This window comes from Spea bombifrons, chromosome 11 (genome assembly GCF_027358695.1).
Source record: "Spea bombifrons isolate aSpeBom1 chromosome 11, aSpeBom1.2.pri, whole genome shotgun sequence".
Classification (NCBI taxonomy): domain Eukaryota; kingdom Metazoa; phylum Chordata; class Amphibia; order Anura; family Pelobatidae; genus Spea; species Spea bombifrons.
In genome coordinates, this window is record NC_071097.1 from 19,981,383 (window position 1) to 20,006,306 (window position 24,924).

General features: G+C 36.5%; 1 protein-coding gene across 2 annotated transcripts in view; it reads left to right on the forward strand.

Annotated features, from left to right (window-relative positions):
- INPP5A (inositol polyphosphate-5-phosphatase A) overlaps positions 1 to 24,924 on the forward strand; it is a 199,890-nt gene that overhangs the window by 123,248 nt on the left and 51,718 nt on the right. For both annotated transcript variants that reach the window (XM_053450442.1, XM_053450441.1), the window contains exons 7-9: positions 340 to 392; positions 1,704 to 1,823; positions 23,257 to 23,341. In XM_053450442.1, the coding sequence (XP_053306417.1) occupies positions 340 to 392; positions 1,704 to 1,823; positions 23,257 to 23,341 (258 nt within the window). The remainder of the gene's footprint in view (positions 1 to 339; positions 393 to 1,703; positions 1,824 to 23,256; positions 23,342 to 24,924) is intronic.

A 24,924-nucleotide genomic window follows, 5' to 3' on the forward strand; every position in this document is an offset into this window, starting at 1 on the left:
TCCATTTTGGCTTTATTTTTGTTGAATAGATCATGACACTGTTGTTGTTCATCTGAGGTTGTAGTTACCTAATTTTTAGGTAACTAAAGACTTGCTAAGAAACAAATAATTGTTATTATGCCCTGATGTGTAAAACCATAGAATTCAAAGACTCTGTTTATATATATATATATATATGGATATATATATACTTTTTCTGTGTTGGCCCAATAAAAGGTTTCCCTTTTGACTTTGCTGTGATGTATATGGTATGTTCATATTTTGTTTGTTTTTCTTTCCAGTGACTCACAGCTCTTCCATTGTATTAAATAACACTTATTCATTGTATTTTTTTTTCAGAGTAAATCATCTAGGAAAGGCTTTATTCGAACGCGATGGTGTATTACAGACTGGTATGTTTCACCTTCTTTTGATTTGACTTGAGGGAGCCGAATGTTCATTCCTCAAACACACAAACTGTTTAGATGACTTGAAAACCTGTAAGAAACCATTATGAAACATTTATATTTCACCTTGATTTGTGTGAATAATATAAGGATAGTAAAACTTGATGCCTGAGGGTTTTTTAAATTCTTCTTGATCTTGTTTTAAAAATTGTTTACGGGCAATAGGGGCATTAATTTCCTGGTGCCTTAAAGATGCTGTCCCAATCTTCATTAAACTGTCTAGTATATTAAAGGGACACTTTAATGCATATGATAGTGGTCCCTTTAAATTTTTGTGTGATATCCCTTGCAAATGCATGGAGGGATTTTGCATATTCCCCAAAAAATATTTTGAATATGCATTTTTTGTTCAGGAGCCTTTATGGGGAACCAAGCAAATTAACTTCAACAGTTCTGTCATTTTTTATTTTCTTCCAATTCCTATTCTTTTATCACATAGAACAACACAGAAGCTTTTTAAGTACCACCTAGAACATTTGTTACTGGTCACTTTCCTGGACTATTTGTGTAAAAGTTTACCAGCAACAACTGGTTTATTTCTAGCTGTTGTATGTTAGGTTTTGTTTTACTTATTTAAAGATGATAGGAATGTTACACATTAAAAAAGGCCACTTACCCTTATATAACTAATTGGTTTAAAACAGAAACCCACTAAAGTTAAAATAAAGCTTCTTGGTAGTAATTAGCCCAGCTCAGTTTGACAAACCTCACGTTGAAAGCATTAACCTTTGTTATTGGTAAGATACTGAAATGTATACTGTAATATCGGTTTTTATCAGTGTGAGTTAGGATAGCGTTAGTTGAGTTTTATAGGGAGATTGTGACTACGGATTTTTTCTCCCCTAAAGTTTTGAGCATTTTACACTCGAGCAAATGATCCATGTTAAAAAAGTGTTGTTGATTATGCAAAACTTTCCAGTTTCCCCATGATGCCACATTGCACAGATACTGCTGTGCCCTTCTTTTAGGAGAAAAATACTCTAAAGGGGGCTTTGTATATCTATTTGTAATAAATGTGGGTAGTTTTTATCATAGTACAAGAAATATGACCAAAGTACATTTATTCTTTTTTTAACCAGGGTAGAGTTGGCAGCATTTGACCCAATGTTCAAGTACAGCCGAGTGGACCACTCATACTCCAATTGTTTACTTTCAAATCCTGTCTAAAACACACTCGCATAGAGTGGATTCAGGCAGGACATAAATGTCCTAAATCTTCAAATCTTAGTAACTTTATCTCCGCAACTTTCTTTACAGTGCCTTTGACTTGGTAAACATCCATCTTTTCCACGATGCTTCCAATTTAATTGCTTGGGAATCCAGCCCTTCTATCTACTCAGGAATACGGCAGAAGGCTCTTAGTTATGTTCTTAATAGGTATGTAATACAAATGTATCTATATAATAGAGGGAGACCTACCATTCCGCTCATTGTTATTATAAAAAATGATTTCATGTAAAAAGAAAGCAAATCTGTTTATAATAATAATAATAATAATTATTATTATTATTATTATTATTATTATTGTAACAAGTAGTGCATAACAATTTGACTTGCAGAAACAAGAGGTAAGGAGGGTTTGTAATCTAGAGATATTTTTCTACAACACTTAACCCCTGGTTATTAAACCTTTGTGGGTGATGAGTATAGCAAAATTGGAAACTTCCACTTTGATGCACTTTATAAATCCATTCTGATCTGTGTATTTGGTCATAAATATATGTTTGTATTTTAAGTAAGGTTTAAAATCTATTTTGCATTCTTTTCCTATCCACTTACGCACATCCAACTGTTAAGCATTCTTTGTGAGTATCAGTAAACTTTTTAGCACACCCTAAAGCTGGGTAAATCAGCCATAACATGGCTTGGGAAGGCCAGACCCAAAAATTGGCACATCCAGGTCCACATTTTTGTTTGATACTCTGATATGATGTTCTCGAGACCCACTAAACCATGTACCACTTATATCACTTCTTTCCTCTGCTACTTCCCTTAATTTGGATTAACACCATTCACTGTCTCAAGCACATTTCACAACCAGTGTTGATGTCTAAGGATTCTTACAGTTGAATGATAAACAATCCACAGGTGTATAGCCTGTGTTATATTTGTGTGCATGTTAAAGCTGAGAAGATTATACCTTTCAGGTTTATTTTCAGGCCATCAATAAATTATTTCGGCTTTTTGTTTCCTGTCGACTCTCATATTTTCTCAAAATTGTTTGGTTTCCTTATGGTAATCCATGGCAGGTTAGAGAGATGTGAAAAGCCTTATTATTCCCCTCCCTGAACCTCTTCTTTGTCTAAACTTTGCAATCTTCATCTGTTACACTGTAAAGGAATCTTTTCTAAACATGGTGAGCCTTGTCAAATACCATCCCATTATTGGTTGCTTGCTTGTAGCATGCTGCCTGCTTCATTAAGCTAATTTTTATCTTCAGACCTCCCACGATGCATTGGCAATGGGGAGGGAATGAGACTGTAGTTTTAGTGTTAACCTTGGGTCACAGATGTTGTGATGGATATCATTAAAATGTGACACTGCCAAAAAAAGTCCTGGCTCTCCACTGTCCAGGAGGGGGAAACCCTGGATTCTAGGTTGTTCCACCACTTGTGGAATTGCATTCACACAAATTGCTCATTTTGAGCATGCAACCAGCCGCGGATCCGGACCTCCATAGTGAAATGATGGGCTGAGTCGCACAAAAGGGCATTTCTGTAAAAGCAGTGAATAATGACTAACCCTTTTCATCTGCATTGCTAACCTTTTGGCAGCCACCAGCAAACTCTATTCTGATCGGCTGATTGGGGAGGACAATACACTGAAGCTCACTTTGAATGAATGCTACCACCAACAGTGCCCCTATTCATGTTTTTGGGAACCATCTTTCACCATTGTCTAACACCACTCCTCCAGACAGTAGCAAAAGGGAAAGTGAGAACATATAAGTATACAGGGTGTGGGGGGGGCTGATTCTTTTCTTGCCTGTAATCTCATCTTAAAGCTGCATTGAACTGCTTTTCCAGCTGAGCAGCAGGAGCTATACAGTGTCGGATAAACATGAAGAGAGAGGTTCCAAGTCAGGTCTTTAAATCCCCTTAACTGCATGGCCTAATAATGCAGATCTGGTGCCCCTGAAAATAGAAGCTGATAAGTCTTTTCCTCCAAAGCCTTTAAACTGGCAAAGAGCATTTAACAGTAAAGCACGGAACAATACTAAGAAGGAAACCGTTAAACCAGCAAAAGGTTTTGTTTTTTGGTTTTTTTTTTTTTTTGGTGAAAGGCAGGACACCTTCTTCCCTTTGATTGAAGTTGCTTCTATCCCTGGTAACATAGCTAAATGGTACTGTGCCTGTCTGCCAAGAAGGAAAAGGCATTATACAGACTGCTGCATCATGTAGTTATATAGTAAGATACATTCAAATTCATGTAAAGATACCCATTGATTGTCTGATTTTCCTTGAAATCTAGAATAAAGGAGTTGATAAAATGACGCTTGTGTTATCTACTTTCATTATACCAGTTTTGTTGCTTTTGGAACATTTGTGGTTCTCACCAGATCTTGACAAAAATAATTTTATTCCTGGAATATCATAAATGACACGGCCTCTCCTTCATTAAGTAGTTTTTCACCATAAAAAATGACCACATTGTTTACATCTACAGCCTACTTAAAATGAATGTCTCCTCCAAGTGTATGTATGTCCCCTTTGTCGAAAATGTGAATTATGACTCCAGATACAAACCAGCTCACCCATTCATTCTACCCAGCCTACCCTACTAAAATCTACCTAATGTGCGGGAGGCATCTCCCATGTACTTTACTGCTGGCTTTGTGGCTAGTGCCATCCTTTAATACGCAGCCGTCTTCTGGGTACATGCGGGTGCACACTGCAGCGTGTAAGAATGGAGCATGTCGTCTTGTGTATTGAGCTAGTGGCGGCAGGCATGTCATTTGAATCGACAGGGCTGATTTCCACCCCTAGTCCATTCCCGACACTAAAAATATTATTGACGTTCACTAACATTTTTTAACTTTGTGGCAGAACCATTGATAAACAAGTAAAACTTTTCAACGTCTTAAAAAGAAATTGAGAAAAAAAAAAATCTTCTTTTATGAAGGGAATGGATTTTGCCCAGAGTGCTTATTCGGAAATTCTAACTTTTACAAGTATTCGCTATAACTGCTTAATCATTATCAATCGGGGGGAAAAAAAATTACATACTACTTTTTTCAACCTGTAAATTGTTCAATCTGAAACAAAAAGTTTAACGTGCCAATACAGTCACAGCGCGCTGCTTTCATGGCTATACATGTCTAAAATATAGACATTCTTTGTTTCTGTATGGGGCCGTTTGCACCCTGGTAAATATTTTCATTTGTCATTAGAGCTTCATTAAGGAATGATGTGTGTCTCTTCTTTGTTGAGATGGAAATTTACTTTATGTAATAAGGTTAAGTAGGTTCAAAATCTAAACAAGATCAAACTTGGGGAAAACACACAAAAACTGTTACCCCTCCCATGTTTGATTACACTCTTTGTTAAGCCCCTTTCTAAATGTGTCTGGGGTCTGCGTTAATGTTCAATATCTTATTCCCAGTTGCTAAACTTCCCTGTTGAGTTGACCATACCTAAAGTGACAACTTTATAAGAGTGGCGGTTGCAGATTCACCGCATGGTTATTCAATAGCTGTTAGGACTTCCTGAAGTTACCCCGTTAAATAAGACTTTTTTTTAACGTGACAGCAATTTTCTGTTTTGCCTTTGAAATGCTGCCTGGTTTAGTTCAACAGAAACATTTTTACATTACATGTGTGAAATTCTGGCATAAAGCAGTCTTTGATACCCACTATTATTTTCTCACAAATATAGTCCATTGTCACATAGCAGAAGTTAATTTGATCAACATTGGGACATTTAACTTTTATGTCCAGTCAAAAGACCTGCTTCATGCTCATTTTGGGCATTGAAAAGGAATGATTGCCTTCAAAATAATGTTACTATTAACAATTCTCAGCAATTAGTTTCCCAGGGAGAGCCGCTGTGATGCACAGGCTCCACACAGGCTCCACACAACCATTCTTTGTCATTTTATGGTTCCTCATTAGTCATCTGTCAGTTTGACTCAAAGAGCCCTCCAATCTAAATGTTTCTCTTTGGGCTTTTCCCAGAACTAGCTGCTGAATGGGCAACATAGAAACCACTTCGTTTCTAGGCAAAACTGACTCCTTGCCAAAGAACTGGGTCATTAACACCTTCAGTGCCATTGGGGCATGCCACACTTAACCACGAGGGGTCTTCCTCAACAACCTGGCGTTTAATAGGTTAAGAACACTGGAGGACAGGACAATGCCGTTCTTTTTCAGCAGGCCTTTTTTCATGCAGTAAATTGTATCCGGGCTTCTATGTATCTATTAAAAGTATAAATCCGTGGGTGGTAAAGTGAACATGATCTAAAATGTTGGTGCCCCTTCCAAATAGGTCAGCAGTGTTGGCATATTACCACTGCTATTTTATCCGGTCAGATGACTATTGCAAGTTCTGACAATAAGGACAAACTACTGTTTTTGGTTCTGTTTTGTTTTAATCCGCGATTTTTCAAAAATACTAGTTAACACCATTTTTACTTAGCCAAACATATTCACCAGTGCACAGCGTGCATCTTTTTTAACCTCTGTAAATTTTCAGTCATTTACAGCCCCTTAGCAAAAAAAAAAGTGTTAGGTTAAAACTTTGGTTAAATCCATTAAGAATGAGTATATTTTAGGTTAAAGCTGGTGTTAGGGTTTCCAGCTCCCCGTAAATCTGCCTCATTTTCCATGAACTTGCTTGCTAACATTGAGGAGAACCTGGTAATGGCCTCTTCAGCAACTAAGTGCCATAACCTCCGAAACAATAAGTTGAATATATTCTGGCTCTTAACTTTTACTACATATTTGTCCAGCCCTGCCTTATGTGGATACAATGAGAGTAACCATCTAAACTTCCTGTTCTCGGGATTATTCCTCCCCTGTAGTAAAGTCACTGATCAATTAGTTCTGGCAGCCATTGTGTGGGTGGGGTGAGGTGAAGGGAAAATTTTTTAAAACTTGTCTCTTTTTCACAGATCTCTGTGACTCTTAGGTAAAATGGCCCATTTACTTTAAATAAAGTATCACCAGATCAATTACATAGATTGAAATACAAGTAACAACTTATGTGAGGCTTATCGGTCAGTATTTTTTTTTTTTTTTTTTTTGGTATCAGAGAAGAGTTGCAGAAACCCAAAAGTTTTCACATCTCTTCTTGTAACCCGGAAAGCATTACATTGTTAAACTATAAAAATATAATATTTTCCAACCCCAGTGTAACATGAATGATGTAATGCAAAATGGCGCTCCAAAAGAGATGTAAGCACCTAAAAGATTCATTTTAAGAAAGTCAAGTCATGACCCTTGATAATATGCCATAGATACAGAGACATAAAATTAGATCAGAACTGGTGGGTGTTCATAACAATGGCAGAACCACTAATACAGATGTGATTATAATCTGCTGTCATATTCAACTGATGCAGACGCCTTTGAGAATGAGAAATATCTGAAAACCATAAAGGCCTAAGCCTTAATCATTAACGAGGTAAACCGTTTAGGCTCCCAGAGTTGCCACTGAGTGCATTGGAGTGCATTCTTCTGCCCCAATGGCTTAAGGATTCCAACTAGGCATACAAGCCATCCTCTCTGCCAACAAATTCAAATTTTGTCAAAGTGTTGAGGAGTTGGATACCCCATGGGAGATTTCTTCCATGTGTCTAATGAACTGTGAAGTTAAAAGAATCTCCTGATGGGGTTCTCCTGGCAAAGGTAATTTTAGTTGCCAATAAGGCAACGCTTATACACTTGATAGGGCCAGTTGGGGTATCTCCTGGGAAGATCTGGGATTCTAGGCGTGTTTAGTTAAGTTGTTCAATCTATAAAGTTAAAGGGGCCGTCATACATATTAAAGTAATCTGTGAGTGACCCTAACCCTCTGTGTCTACTAAAATGCATTTTACCAAAATGACATAAAATAAAAAATAAAATCCTTACTAGACACAGAACGTGCGGCCATGCTGCAAAATCTTCTTTTTCCTCCATGATTTGAAACTTCGTGCCACTGATTGGATGCTTAAGCTGTCAGTCAGTGGCAGTGAAATGCTGAGTCTTTTCTTTAAATGCTGAAGGTCAGCCTAATTTATGCCACATTTTCATGTACAAATAATTATATATGTGTTGCATTATTATTATTATTGTCTTTCATTTATATAGCGCCAACAATTATTATTATTGATTGTTTTATATAGTGTCATCATATGCCATAGCGATGTACAATGGGTAGACAGGATATAACATAACAATTTGACTTACAGAAACAACAGGTGAGGAGGGCCCTGTTCAAACAGGCTTACAATCTAGAGGTTTGGAGCTCTAAACTGAATTAGATATGCAAAACAATATCCTTGGGAATCTATCATCTCTGTGTAAGCGATCTACCAATGTATGCAAGCACCTTCAAGTTAAATAAATACATATATATTTTAAAATCTGAGAATAAATCTTATCCATGCACATTTGTTTGTTTTCTTTTTAATACAAATGAAGGAAAATCCATAAATGCTAAAGGCACTTGATATTATTTTATTAGATTAGTGGAAAATGAAAATAAATGACCCTTGTGGTTTTATTTATATCTTCTAAATGTACCTATTTGTAATGAGCAAATGACTTTGAATTGCAAAGCGTGCTGTCTTATTCACTAGAAGCTCATTGGTTTCCATTGTGGGTATTCTCTTATTTTTATAGAATTTTGTAAAATGTATTTTTTATTGAAACAAGCATGTACATCACATTTCTTGAAGCAAATGTATTTTTTTTATTACTATAACCCATTAAATACAAACAAGGTTGGCATCGGTGCCTTGCATCAAAAACAGTTTGAAATATCAATGTTAAATTAAAATATGTTAAATTGTCTTAGTGAGCAGTTTATTTTGTAATGTTTATATTCTACTAGAAGTCAATTAATTTTACTGTTTATATGCTTTTTTTTTTCTTCCTCCATTGGTATAAATTTGTGATTGCTTTGTAAGGTCTGTAATTCTTTCCTTACTTGTGCCTAAGAATATGGGGGGGGGCTAAGTTTAAAAGGTGTTTTGGTATCTTATCACCTTACTAATTGGACCATTGCATTACCTATGGTAAGGTCAATTAATCAATTTCAATATGTCTTGGTGTAAAGTGATTGCTGTTGTGATTTCCACTTAGAAACCTACAAACAAGCCCTAGTGCCAGGATCAGTTGAAGGCAAGTGACTCTTAAACATTAAGGAGGCCCAAGAGTTTGAAGTTACCAAAAACATTATAAGGACAAGCAATGTAAAATGACATGAGGGTGACACACAGTGTATGAAAAGAGACCAAATCATGGTTTACTCCTCTTCAGTTCATCGTTTAGAGATTTGGATCCACCAACCGAATGCTGTAGAAAGATTTTCTCGTATGTTGCTTTATTATAAGTCTCCCGAGCAGGTGTGTTACTGCAAGTTTAAAGTCCATGATGCTGTACACTTGATAAGAGTTAAGTGCAGTTAGAGTTGAATGAGAGAGTTTTTGCTAATATGAAGGTCGTAGTAGGAATCAGGCAAGACTTTTTCCGTCTGGTTTCCATCTCTGATCTATGCTACCTTTTTTCAGGGGGTACATAACATGCATTGTGTGACCTGCGGTAGTAGAGACTCTGGCCCCTGTAGTCCCCTATAACCAGCTTATGGCAAGAGACAAGCTAAAGTAGCTACATGAGTTGAGATTTCATGTTGAACCCAAGTCAACAAAAGGTGGGCAGGTAGCAGAGGTCAGTCAGGGTCAATGACAATCTAAGGTCAGTCAACACAGGTAAAGGTTAAAAAAGCTACAGTAAGCAAAGCTTCATAGTTCTGGAGCCACAACACAAACGTATTACTCATTTACCCAATAAAAAACTTGAATCGAGTATGAGCTACCTCATTTTAGACTGTGCCATGATGTCTTTCTATTTGCTCTTTGTTCTCCTGTTTCTCACTGCCCTGCTTCTGCAAGAGCTTCTGCATATGCCGGGCCTTTCAGTCCATTATTGGCTCATGATGCTTGCAGGGACATGGTGTGTTAGCAACAATAATATTCTTCAGTTTAGGGGATGGGTACAAGGCCAATTTTCTAGCTCTTGAAAAGATGAATTTACATATGAATTGCAAATAGTTGGAAGAACAATAAGCTCTGTTGGCATAGTCTTTCATCTTGGCACCTTTAAAATGATGACACTCTTGGGTTCATCAAAGATACTAATATTATCTACTGTGTAGATGACAGAAGCCTTCTTCCTGATACAAAGGTTAGTTAGTTTAGTGCTAGCCATTTCTTTGGAGAGTGTTTCAACAGCAGAATTATTTTTGCTTCAATTCAAAGTCTATATGTAGAAATTATTCCACCTGAATGAGGAACCTCTGAGGTCATAGCAGCTTTTGTGACTCTACATCTTCAGTCGGACTGTTGGTTCCACGAAAAGGTATCACCAATGCTAAGGATCAATTGTTTATTATAAAAGGTCACAGGGATCAAATTTTATATTGCCTGCAAATAATTGCTTCCAAACCTGGCACTGAATCAGTTAATCGTCAGGCTTGCCGAGTGTTTAGAGACTTGGTGCGCACGGTGTAGCCAATTGTTGTTAGTTACTGTTACTAACACTGAATCCGAGCATTGTTCATGTGGCAGGAGACAAGGAAGGCTTGGCAACCATAAACATATGTGACGCAGTACCCTGAGATTACACTGGGTATAACATTATTTTTTTAAGACTTTTTATTGCTGATAATCGGAATTACATACAAAAATGATGACGTTACCATACAGTCTGAGATCATACAAAACCGTTCTTAATTAAAACCTCATTATTAACACATTCTTATTTCATCCCCTAAAATTATAATTTATTTTTTAAATGCTCTCTCCGCAATCTCAGTTGCGCATGGGTGTAACATTTAAATGTTAGCAAGATCATTTGTGAGGTTTTCAACCCTAAACACTGCTATGAACAAACACCCCCAACCCATGTAATGGTAATAAGGAATTTATTTCTTTATATAGTCGTTAGTCTAAACATGTTTGTCGATATACGCTTATGGGGCTCACTTTGCTGTCCTTGCCTTAATACAAATTTTGACCCATCCGTGCAAAGTTTTGGTAGAGCAGATGATGATTGATTCGATAAATCAGTCAACTGTTAATTTGTATTAATGTAAAACCTTTATAGCCAGGTCTCATTTACAATAATGCTCTCGGCTGAGAAATGCTAACAGAAGAGTAATGGACCTTTTTTTTTTTTTCTTGCTTACAAATGGTCTTGAAAAATCTCAGCATTCATCAAACAGCAATATAAAGCATAGATGTGATTGCTCAGCAAATACTTCCTGTTTGTTTGTCACGTTAACCCTGTGCACTCTGGTAAAAGAGTTCTTGCTTGATAAGCCCTTTTTTCTGTGAATTACATTATTTTCACCTTTAGTGAGGGGCGTTACTGTGTCCTTTTGACCCTTTATTTGCAATGGTGGCTGCAGATTTTTAGGGGTCATTGCATGACCAGGTCAAGCGATTTATTTAGTTTGTCATAAAACCATATTATTTCCAATTTCATCTGATTACGTATATTCTAATATTTTTATTTAACTAATATTGTTTACTTGAATGCATTCTTAACTTTTCTTTGTGTCATGATGCCTGAAACAATCTCTGGTTTTTGCTTATTGTAATGTATATATTTATGAGACTTGTGCTTTCGGATTCATATGAACTGCAAATGTAACCAAATTTTATGATTTTGTAAATTCATACAAATTTCCAAAAACTAGACCAGACCCCACTCCAAATGGACAAAAACAAAGCAAAAAGTTTAGAATTTCCATCCAAAATCTGCAGTCTATTTCCCTCCCACACTCTCACACTTTAATTCATGTTCTCTCATACTCTTGTCCACATTCTCTCTCACGTTCTCCCAATGTCTCCCTACTTTTCTCCGCCGATCACTTACACTCTGTCTCGCATCTCCACTTCCGTGTGTCACATCTTCTTGCACATCTTCTTCTCTCTTTTTTTCTTTCTCCGGATCTTCGCTGAGATGACCTCCAAGCAAATTTCTACCAAAGTGGCTGAGCTTCCGGTGACGTCCTTTCCCCCCATTGGAAGGTCGAGGACTTTACCAGAAGCTCTGAAATTTTGGCGGAAATTCGCTGAGAGGCCATGTCCACAGTGATGCCGATAAAGAAAGAAGAGAGGAGAACAAGAAGATGTGAGAAACAGAAGTGGTCATCAGAGAAGGTAGAAAAACATTCAGAGAGTAAGTGAGAGTAAATTTTGTTTACAAATTTAAAATGCCCCCGACCGAAACTAAATATTCTGTTTTCCATCTATAAATACATGCACTTACACCCTCTCTCACAAATAAATATGCACTTGTATATGTATTCAGAAATACACATATTTATATACATACTGTACATACATGCATACATACATGACACTGCCTTACCTACTTACGGGAAGTACCAGGTACCACTTTCAGAGGTGTGTGCTAATAATTATACTAGCTTGCCCATAATTTGGTTAAACAAGTTTGTAACCAGATCAGAAGTGAATCTGGTGAAATGTAAAGAAACTTGTAAGCATATGACTGTTCCAAAGCTGAACACTCTTTCAAACTAGCTAAGAAAACTTCACTATAAGAAATAATAACTGGATTTCATGGAAATCCTCCAAGGTCGCTTACTTCCTGAGGAGTCCAGTAGAAAAGAAGGATAAAAAGCACACATTGTACTTGCAAATTTCCCCTTACCAGTGCTCTTGAGGTCAGTCCCATTGAACGCTGTGGCCACCGATCTTGCGTTAATTTGCAGAAATGAATTGTGACTTGGTCATTCAATCACATCCATGGCACTCAGGAGTTCCTACTAAACTATCTTCAGTTAGTAGTGATGCATGCACCTGGTCCATACTATTTATTTGTTCCCCGTTGACTTTAAATTGTAATCAAAATTTAAAGAGGCCTCTCACTACAGAGTAGTTGACAGGATTCTCCAGTGTTCCACAGCCTTCAGGAAAGTTTCCACTGAACTTTAGAGGATTCCATTTAAATTCAGAAAATATGATAGTCTAAAATCAGTTGGTAGTCAAAGTAAAAAATCTCAAATTTGACCCTCATGTCACTAGATCCTGTTGTATACCATGAAGGCTTTTTATATTATATTTTGTAGCATTTTATGGGTTTAGTGTTAGTTGTGCTAGAATAGATATTTGCACCTTCACATGGAGTGAACTAATTGCTCAAGAACTGTAAATTGGTAGGCAGGGAGCTACCATAGCTTGTGGTAGTGAGTAGGTCACTGCTCTAGGAAGGATGTCCTGCCAATATGAAAAGAAAAAATAAACTGAGCAATTTTGCATCAATTTTTTTTTTAAATAAGACGCTTGGATTGAACGTCAAATAAATCAGGCAACTGCCCAGTGGGCTGGTAGTGTTATTCCTGCTCGTGCAATAGATCTCTTCAGTTAGGGGCTCTCTTTGCAGAAGTCTAAGTGGGTAACATGCCGCTGCAAAAATCCACGAGACGGCCACACAAACATAATTTATCGGCTGTTGGCCTTAAAGAGCCAAGTGCCAGGGTCAGTTTTAATCCCCAGGCCGGCTTTTAGTGTGATAGTGTGATTCTTTTGCTTTCTGATGCAGAGATCATAAGCAGTTACTTTTTATTTATTAGTAATTTTAGTAGGGGTAGATAACAACATGATAATTAATTTACATAAGAGCAAACAACACAAAGAAATTTGATTTTATGGCTGTTTTTGTTATCTATTCTGCGGATTAAGTATATTAAATTGATGTGTTGGGGTTTTTTTTCCTCTTCACCTAAATAGCAGCTGACAAGGTCATTAATTTTACAAAATACTACAATTTTTCCTCCAAACAGTGCTATTGAAATTAAAAATGGGCACTGCATCTTGATCTAACAGACCTGGCAAAAGCGTTAAAGTACCAAATTAATTACATCCTTCTGCTGACAACACCTTTCATCCTCTTGTTTGCAACTTCAACCTTTTTTGGTATTATTAATAGTCGTAAGCTTTTGCATCTAAAGAACCAATCACAAAATATGATAGCATTTTGCTGTTAAAGGTACAGTCTCGGGAGGGAGAAATATACTTTAACACATAACGCTGAATTCCCAACAATATGTGCATGGTGTGTGTGTGTGTGTATGTATATATATGTATATATATATATATATATGTATATATATATACACATACACACACACACACTAGACTGATGTATGAAATCATAGGGGAGGCTCTTTTTTAATATGTTCCATTTTCAACTTTTCAACCAAAGTGACCTTACTTTGAGTCTGAGAGGGAAAACAACAGACCCGGACTGGGGATGACTAGGCAGCCCTGGCACTGGATAGGCATGGCTACCCCATACCCAACCAGGAGGCGCACACAGCAACAGTCACAGTTGGTCCATACTCCTGTTAACATAGTTGGCCTTAGTGCCACTCTAGACACCCGTCCAGTCCTGTGGGGTTTACAGTATGACATTTCATTATTCTTTTGTAAATTATATGTAGGGGTCAGAATTCTGTAACTCCAAACCGTGTGTAGCTAAGCTTCCATACTTAGCTCAAGCCTCATCCATGGACAACGCAGTGAATGAGGGGAGTCTGAGAAAAAAAAAGAATATGGCCTGAAGCTTGGACTGGTTATGAATCCAATGAGATAATGGAAAATTTAAAATATTGCAGACTTTTAAGCTATGGTGCCAGCAGATGATGAATTGACAAAAAATGTAATTGGAAACCTAAGGGAGCATTTAAAAAAAGGATGATTCAACCTCCCCTTATACTAATGTGAGATATCAGTTAAAAAGGTAATTCTGTAAGGGGTTAACGGGTCTGTTCTCTTGCAAAGCTAAAAATTTGGATGATCTTCTAAAGCACACTGCCTCTTTTATCTATGCTGTGTATATATATATATATATATATATATATATATATATATACTTTGAATTCATATATGAATTCATATATGAATCATGGTGTCAATGAGCTTTTTAGGATATCCGCATTTCTCTGAACATCCTTGCAATTACCCCCTAGAAAGTATTTTCTTTTTATATTTTTGAATAGTTGCGCCGCTTAATAATTATTCCATTTTCATTATCTAAGAAAAAAACTGCTAAAATAGACAAAAGCTTGACTCAAAAGTTTGCTATTTCCCATGTTTTAAATACCGGTAGTACACAGTTCCACTGCATTGCAACAGGTTAAATCCATATGCTTCCACTAGGGGTCACTAACCTCCCATACACTTCCCTTATATCTCTTCTGCTATGTGGTCACAAAAGGCAGGGCTCTCTATACTTTATTCATTCTAGCTACCCTTGGGTAACATTGCTACTTAAGTGTTATTTACCTGATTGAGCATTGAATTATATATAGCTAGGGGAAACTTCAGTATTATACTTTAGTATATGCATCTGTGCATTTGTGTATATGTTTCTTGGTAGTGGTGCTGTGCTCCATAAATAAAAGAAATATATGCTTATTGCAGCTTTAAAAAATAACTAAATAACAAGCACCACTTTAAGGTAACCCCTTTGTTCCCAAAATATATGAAATTCCCTCTGCTAGCTTACCTAGTGTAAAATGAGGAATGAATATATGATCTACCAAGCGCGTATTGATTAATATATAATATAAATGAGTAGTAGATATGAATTTCATAGCACAGAGAACAAGAATCACAAGGACTTTAAGTCCAGCAAAATACGGTTTTACATTTTCCATGTAATTTCCTTGTGATTTCCGTGTGATTAACTGTGCCACTACATATTTTTGCCTGCAATAAATTATCAAATATTATTAGACAAATATATGTAAACCCAGCTCAGTTTTGTGATTCAATAGAAACAGAAATGTTTTTGCCCAAATTGCTGTCTTTTTTTCAATGATTACAATTACAACACCGTCCTGCCCTACAAAGGACTAACAATAAAAATCTAGTGCGATACGTGATTCAGTTGTGAGAACCTTAGCATATACTGAGCTTAGACTACATGCATTTATTCTCAAAGTTCCAAATGATGTCCTTACTATGACATCGTGCTTCTGAACATTCTGTTTTAAACGAAATCCATTTCAGTTAGACAGGATTTTATTACATAATTAAACAGAAAACAGGAGAACAAAGGTGAGAAGGAGAAATATGATTAATAAGAGATCATTTAACAGAGGTTAGGTTGGTGCAATATGTGAAGAACAGGGAAAGGAGCAAGGTAGAGCCATATATTGAAGGTCACAGCTGGATGGCAGCAGGGCAGAATATACTGTGATTTAGTGGTATTTGTGACATATCTGTTTCTGGTTAAACAATGCATTCATCTTACTTAATTTTATCACCAGACAAGACCACAGATGACTACCAGTTTGGCCTCCAAAGCATTCCTATTTCAAACCAGACAAAGTCATACCAATGGCAAGAAATAAAGATTTGGCCCGGGAGAAAGCGCCAAACCAAATAGAAACAGAATTTGACAGCAGATAGGAACCGTCCAGCTCATCTAGATCTGCCTATTTTTTTTCTGATGTAAGACTGGGATCTTAATTAATCATTGATCTTGTCTTATATTCAGGATAGCTTTATGTCTATCCCATGCATGCTTAAATTCCCTTACTATATCAGCCTCTAAAAGTCAAGTAATGTAAACCAAAAACATTACCATATAGAAAATGATTGACCGGGTACTACTAGTAACTACTAACCATGATACATAGATTAACAGAAAGGATTTACTTACTTTAAGAAAAAAATTCTATAAAGATCTGTCTTTATCACACCTGTGGTGAATGTGGATAGCTCTGCTACCATCATCATTGCAATCCCTGACAATGAATGAAAAAAAATAAAAATAAGTTGTCTTTATAAATATATATATTTTTACCTGTGACCAATTTATGTGATAATGGGCAGATCATTTACAGATCCCTGTTATGGAGTTTACATGGCTTTGTCCGGTAACCTTCAAGTGACCTTTTCATAACAATGTAAAGCAGTGAAGAGAAAGTCCTCTTTGTTGCTAATGTGGACAGTGGGGTGTTGCACAGTTTCTTTGCACCTAGCTGGTATGCAAAGTTCTCCATTGTTATGAGTCTGTGCATGGCCGCCTATATACCTCACTGATCTGACAACATGCAAAGAGATTTTCTCCCAGTCTCTGTCCAAGAAGTTTCACGAGATTCATATTTAAATAGATGGCTTAACCTTCTACTTGGGTTAAATATTGCAACAAGAATAAGATCTCATTAGCATTTCGCTCCTTCCCATGTGTTCCAGCTTCATCCTATAAAGTAAATTCCAACATTTATATAGAATTTCAACTTTTTTAAAGTTTAGTGAGTATTAAACCAATTTCTTCACCAAGAAAGGGTTTTAAAATAGGTCCAATTTATTCTTATGGTTCAACAGCTTTATGTTTTGTTTTCACATTTTTTATGTTTAGTACCTAATTGGACCATTTTGGCATTTTTGTGTCATGTATTCATTTGTGCGGAGGGCCCCGGTGCCTGTTGGTCTTTAAGATGTCAATTTTCCTGTGCTTTGTATGACATTATGTTTTGTTATAAATTGCACGGTACTAGAAGTGTTACAAATTAAAAAAAAGAGAGTAAGAGGGGCTTTTCAGCAGTGTCAACGCAGGATGAATTGGCCAGGAGAAGCATGTTTATAGACTGTGTGAAGAACTTTGTCTTTGTGTGGGAATGTTGGTGACACTGTTGTGGTTTGCTTGAATGAACTGCAATGACGCGACTAATAAGGTATCCTGCTGAGAGCCACAGTGGGGCTTTCTCAGACCTCCCACCTCAGTCCATTCAACTTCAACTCAGTGTGGCTAATTTTTCCCATTCCTTCAATTCTTTAGGCCTCCTTACAAACCGTAAAGTCAACTTTCACACCGAATACTAGATAAGTGCTTTAGGAAATAATCATGTAAACAGAATGTTACCTTCTGACCTGCAGCTGATACCTTGCCTTTGGACAAAACCCTCCAGCTATTGCATTAGCCATGGCTATTAAAGAATAATGCAGCTGATCCTCCTTACAAAGTGCCCTGAGAAATGGTTTAGCCAAATCAGTGTGCCCCTTGTCACATTGAATCATGCTCCACAACCTCCCACTTTAAATTGCTATTTATCTGCTTTTTTTTTTCTTTTTTTTTTTTTTAAACTACCCCAAAGTTTTAGAGAGAGTGCTTAGTGAATGATTCCAGTGAACAGTTCTCCTTTACTCTTTTTATTCTCATTCAGAGCTGTTTGAAAGCGGGGGGAAATCTTTTTTTTTTGTTGTTTTATTTATTTTTACTGTCAAGTATTTAAAAATGTCTTTTCACATATAAAAAAAAGTCTTCATTTCTGATTTTTTGAAGAAGAAAAAGTTGCGTAGGGCAAAATTATATGTTTACAAATACAATAAAACTATATTATTATTATTTGTAATAGAAGTAGCGTTTTATGCTTTAAATTTTATTTTATCACTTAAATATTTTAAAACACTAAACTATTGAATTGTAAGTGTTTAATGGTTGCAACATCTTTATATTTGTTTAATGGATTAGTAATTTCTCAGATTATGCTGGTTTATAATGGAAGGTCCAGCAACAGGCTACAGATAATTTAACATACTGAAGCGATAAGGCACATTTGATATCATGTTTAGGAGGTTTATCACTTTTCTAGATCATTAATAATAATAATAAACATATGCAAGATTCCAAAATCAATTAAACAACGTATTGTATAGTAACCCGATGTATGTGTCTACCAATGGCAGCAGTCATATAAACTACCTGTACTCGGGATCTGCATGGTTAGTCCTCCTTATTAAATCATTTCTCCCCTTTGGTTAAGTTTATGATCTTCTTTGCCGAAAGCTGGTTCTGCTGGCGATTGTAGTTTTGAGATGAGGTGAAAGAACATAATATCCTGAAACAAAATGTTATATGTTTGCTTACTATCTCAGGGGATCACATCATGATAAAAATATTTAATCCAGAATCCCATAAATTTAGTAAAATGTGTACTATTTTGTCAGGCACATTAACACTTTATTTTTTTTTAATACTCGTGTATTTTAAAACTCTGTTACGTTACCAGGCTCCGAGTTCTATAAGGAAAATTCCCCATTTTGGCTGGCTCTGTGATGTATGGCGATATTTTTATACACCACTAACATTGTTACTAGTTAACCTCCTGCTCACCCTTTGTGGAATGAATCATGCTAGCCACCTGCTTATTGTTATGATGCATTTGTTGTACAGTTCACCAATGGATGTCTTTACAGAGAGAACTTATGACTTCTTCATGTAATAACATTTATAAAATCTTTAGCCGCGGCAATAAAGCTGCACGAGAGGGGAAGCCATTTTAATTTATCATGGCTTTTTGTATTTATTTTGATTATAACTGGCCCATCTTTCCTCACCCTAATCATTAAAAGCTGACTGTTGGATGAGTTTACTTTACTAGTTCTTCTAATCGTGCACCCATGTTCTCCCCCTTTTGAAGACAGCAAATTCAGCACCACAGAAGAGTAGGAATATAAGGAGATTTTTCTAAAACCCAAAATTGTGGTCCAGTTTAGTTAAAACTGGTTGTACTGCCAGATATTAAAGGAACAATCATGCTATTTTTTTCTGTCAGCATCCCCATTCCTTACAGAATTCACAATGACCCACCACTTTTTATTTGATAGCATTAAGATGAAATGGCTTTTGTACCCAGGGGGTCCTGGCAGGGTCCTCACCTATAGCTTGATTGCATTGGCAGGACATCAGAGAAGTTATCAGAGAAGCACTGCATACAAAGTACATGTGGAAGGTGACACGTTGAATTTGAGAATGTGTTTCTCTCCATCTGTTGGTCCCATTCCTTCTGCTTTGCATCGAACCACTAGAGTAGGTTTACCTATTTCAGGGAGCCAGGAGGGGTTCTGAGTTCTGGGGAGAGCAATAGGGTTGCACAGTGCCTCTTGACATGGCTGAAAAATGACGAATAAGGAATATTACATTGGCCTAGGCCAATGCCCCTTAACAAAACAGGGCAGATCTTCTGTTCAAGTGGCTGGTTGGGGAGATCACAGATCTCCATTGTAACGACCCATTTACACTGTAGCGGTATGGCGATAGTTGGCACGGCCTCCATAGTACCCACATGTCCTTCTGAGGTGCTGAGCTGCAATATGACATCGTATCCTTGCACTCCGTGGAGAGGACAATAACACAGAGATAGGTCCTGAGGAGTTTTTGGAGGCAGTGAACAGGGTCAGGCCCTAGGGCAGGACCTAACCTTAATATATAACTGCATGTGACTGGGACATTCATGGGATAACATTGCTGTTATGCTATAGTTTTTAAACAGGATTACCGGTTACATTTTATTATTCTGTGCCCATGAAATGATATCAGTCAAAAATACAGTCATACTTATGGACATGCTGTTCTAACGTATATAAGGAACAAATTATAGTACAAAAACTAACTGCTTTGGGAACAGTTATTGTAAATCAATATTATTAACCATATTCTTTTATCACGTAGTTTTAACATTATGGGTAAAAGAGGATTAGAAGTAGATTAGTTCAGACTTTTTTTTTTTTAAACAAAAATTCTATATATCCGTTTTAATGTTTCTTGTGATGTAACAAAGATAATGTTTTGTAATATAGAACTAAATTCCTCCAAGGCTTTCTATTTCTCGGCAGCCTTTTCCGGTTGTAATCCCTTAGGGGCAAAGTGCAATATACATAAACGAGGTGAAACATATCATTTTTATGAAATCCTTAAATGTGTAAGAGTAATGTAATTGAGGTTTAATTAACTGATTCCGTTTGTGTCTGGCCCAGTATCTTTTGACTCCATCATTACTGACTTGTGATATCCATTTAGTTAACAAGCCGTAAGTGGTTCTTCTTTGGCAAGAAGTGTCAATTTAAAAAAATGACTTTGGGGAAAAATTAGCTACACATACCTTCCTTGAAAAATCAATTTATTTAAAAAGCCATTCTTCATGCCTTTCTGCCACTTCAGTAACATTCATTATTTTTATGTTAGCTGTAAATGACCTTGAGCAATGCCAAAAATCGAAATGAATTACTGAAATTGGCAAAGTCCGTTATTTTTTTCTTCTTTGTTTGAAGTTAATTCTTTATAAACTCTGGTAGTCATTTCCCAGAGGGGTGTTAGGGTAACCCAATTTGGGGTGTATATAATGTTGCTTAATACAGATAACGTTAAGGAGGATTGTGATACTTGACAATATGGGTTATTACATACTTCTTACATCTCTTCATTGAGAAAGATGAAATGCATAAATAAAGATTTCGATTGAGGATATATCACACTCTGACCAGCTTCTGGTAGTCTTTTGTCAAGCATCTGTTTATTACAGAGATTATTCAGACAGTAAGCAATAACTATGATTAATTGTCATAATAAACCCTGCATGTGTTTAAAAATACAGAGATAATTCCATACCTGATTCTGTATGTGGATTAATGTTAGCTAGACAAGACGGGGTGGACTTATTGCATCTCTGTGTACCAACTGCACATACTGTAGTCTCTCTATTGTAGTGTCTCCCTTAACTATTGCATTAAATAGACCCAATCCATATTGTAGCATCAATTATATTATGGGATAAATATCCACAGAAATACCCAAAACAATACAACCATGTTTAAGAAACTATCTACATGAGGACAGATGGGTCGGCCAGTGTGACTAATGGACTAAATTAAAACAAAGATTTTCTTAAACACTTTGTAATATCTGAGCACATTCTTGGGAAACAGAGAAACTTTGTGTAATATGTCAAAGTGTTTAGTTACTTGCCAAAACCTTTACCATATTTTTGTATGTATGTGTGTGAATGTATCCATGTGTAACTACAATGCAGCCTTCCAGCTCATCGAAGCAACAGCAAGCTGAAGGAATGAGTATGTTTACCAGATAGAAATATTGCTACAGTCTAAGACTAGCCTAAACTTGACTGGATGGATTGACTTCATGTCTTTAGGAATTTATTTGACTCAAACATTAACCACCTGGTTGTGAATGAATGTTCTGCTAAATTGTAGTTGTAAACTCCTTCCTTCATTACTCTTAAGGAATTCTAGGCCGGGAAGAATGTGGTTAAAGTTAAATAATACCCTTTCCTTATTCAAGTCCCCCTCATTGTAACCCGTCCTTCTTTTTGTCCACCAATTAATGTTTAATATTTATTCGTGAGGTTTTTGAGGGAAATGGAAAATTCCTAGAGGTTTTAGATATCCAAGGATTAAAGCAGAAGACGAGACTCAGTAGTGGGTTCTTTGAACAGACTAATTTCAGCGTATCAAGTGTAAAACTTTACAACACTGGCCCATGTAAAGTAAACATAAGACTTTTCCCATTTCAAAACAATAAAAAAAAAAAAAACAACACAACAATAGCGTACCTCATTACACCAATAAACATAACAAAAGATTTGTCTGCAGTTCCAAATCTATCTCCATTTCTTAATATTTTCTGAAGTAGGACTTGCACGTTTTCCTCTTGTCGCCTTCTTTACAGTCTGCTGAAGTTATAAATATGTTCATTTATCTGTAAAAAATCTAATTGAGATCTCTCTTCTCAATATTATTACATGAGAATCATTCACATATACCATCTGTCACTTTGCCCACTTTCCACAACTTCTTGGTTAGCATCTTCTGAAACTTGCCTTTCTGAATGAAACATCCTATATAGCAAAGAATGTTTTAATGTTTTATTGGGATGCTTTGTTAGTCCTTGACAAATATGTTCAGAATTAACCTTTTTTTCAATTTTTGTTGGTCCCCATTTCAGCCTGATGACATATAATTTCACCCATACAACATCTCCCTATTGATATTATATGTTTTTGAGGTTCCAATCATCTTTTTGTGCCTGGTGAACTCTCTCAGGTATTGTATTAGGGTATACAAAATCCAAGGGTGTACGTAATTCACTTCCAAGAATATGTTTTTGGATCATATATCTGAGTTTGCGTGTGGTTTAAATCTGGAGTAAAAAAACTAGACATCAATTCCACTTACTATCTTATCTTGGCACAAAGACACAAGGTTTGCTTCAGTTATGGCTTTTCATTAACAGACTCATCCCAAAGTATCTAATGTAAAATGTTACATTATATACAGTGGCCCTTGTAGAAAAAAAGAAATGAAACATAATAACAAGTACTGTTTGTGCCTTCTTTCTTACTGAAGATCAGGGCTGCGTATCTTCAGGCCCACTGGCCAGATATGACCTTCTGTTTTTAATGTGCTCCAATCCAACTATTGTACGTTTATTTCAAAGATCTTTTTATTTCAAACTAACTTTTCAAGTACTACCTTGCTTAAATTCTAAACTTCGTTCTGTATGCTAAATAAAAATGTATAAAAGATTGTTCATGTGTCACACTAGTGGAAAAACAGATGCATATAAAAGGTGTGTACAAAGTGAGACCTAGAACATCACATGTCGTAATTACTATTTCAATGTATTTTGATATGGGAATTGTTTTAAAACGTCAATGTTTAAATACATTAGACCAATAACCCCTTACTGGTTATTTCATTCTGATCATTTATTTTTGTTACGATTGTCACGATTAGCTGTTTATATGTAATATTTGTTTTATCTTTTCAGTATTACAGATCATCGATACGAAAAAGTACCTTTCTTTATTTTTGGAGATTTTAACTTTCGACTGGATTTAAAATCAGTGGTAGAGGTAGGATCTTTTAAGCTTTACTATTTTTAATGACTATATTTTTCTATTAGTAATGAAAGGAAGTAATGTTTGAGAAACACATTTATAATCAATGACAATTAAGCCATGTAGACCAGTTTCTGCATATTATATTCACGTCCTGCGATGTTCATATGAATTTGTTTAATGTAATGGAGTGTTTAATGGAATTACAGTTCACTGGTTGGTTTCAGTAGGTAGCCAAAATAAGTTGCTGGGGCCCACTGAAGTAAGTTGGCCTATATGTAGCTGCTCACGGGTACGATGATGTAAAATGGACTCAAATTTATATTTAAAAAAATGAAAAATGGGGACTAGGCTGTACCTTCATGCATTCCAAATAGCTGGCAAACTGCACTTTTTAATATCACACAATCAGCTGCTTGTATCAGGCAGTGCCTATTGCATTGCTGACCCCCGTAGCAAACATGCTACCACATTTACAGCTTTCACTTTTTCTTGTTGCTGTTGTTTCTGCAAATAGTGGGGTCATTCAGAGCCGACATTGTAGTTTTATCTTCTGCTATTCCAGGTGCATTAAATTATGGGAACTCACTTGATCCCCAGCCTGCACAGAAGCCACATAGAATAAACATGAGACCATTGCTTTGTTGCCCTGCACACCTAATCAATTGCTGGGTCCTTTAGCTTCTCCCAATTGGTTCAGATACAGGCCTGGGTTCCATTATATCCCTAATCATCACTGTAACAGCTGTGTTTGTTCTGCAGGTACATAGTTACTTACCTTGTTTATGCCTGTTTTGGACAATGCTGGGGTTAAGGTAATAAATGTACCATAAATCACTCTTATTTTTGAATCAAGAATGCATTTGTTTGCAACATTTTTTTTCCCTAACAAATATGTTGACTTTTATTGGCTTGAAACCAAAGTTACATATTAAGACACTATGCTAGTTTTTGGTCAGAAAGAGTATTATTGCCCTGTTGCAGTGTTTGTATAATAAGTCTTATACTACAAATTATTTTAAAATGGGAATACATTATGCCATTATAACACCTGCATCTACCTTATTTAGTAACGTTAGGCTGAATAACTGAAATCAGGTGGCAGCAAATACCAGTACAACTAAATCATGCATGCACAGTAGGGTGACCACATCAGCCTTTTTCCCAGGCAGATTTGAATTTTATATGTTACTGACCAGTGCCTGTCAGAAGCTGCCCTGCAATATGTGGGATGTATAACTACATTTCTGGTCCCCTTCTATGAGTTTGTACGTTGCACTGTACGGCAGCACTTTAAATGTGGTGGCCGGCAACATGTGAAATGCATATGTGCTCTCAAAGAAATGGCCAGACTGGTCGTCTGGCATCCTGGGCAAGTGTCCGGTGGGCCGCTGGCCTTCCATACTGTCAGAGTGAGCATTGTCAGTCCTGCTCAGGAGAGTGTGAGGAGACCCATTGTGCCGCAGGATTTCACATTAATGCTAGAAGAAAGGTTAAGTATATACAAGACACACAATCACAACACTTGTGTTTTGTGTCCCAACACTCTACGCCATACGCAACTGATCTAGCTTCACTCCAACCTGTTATACCACACC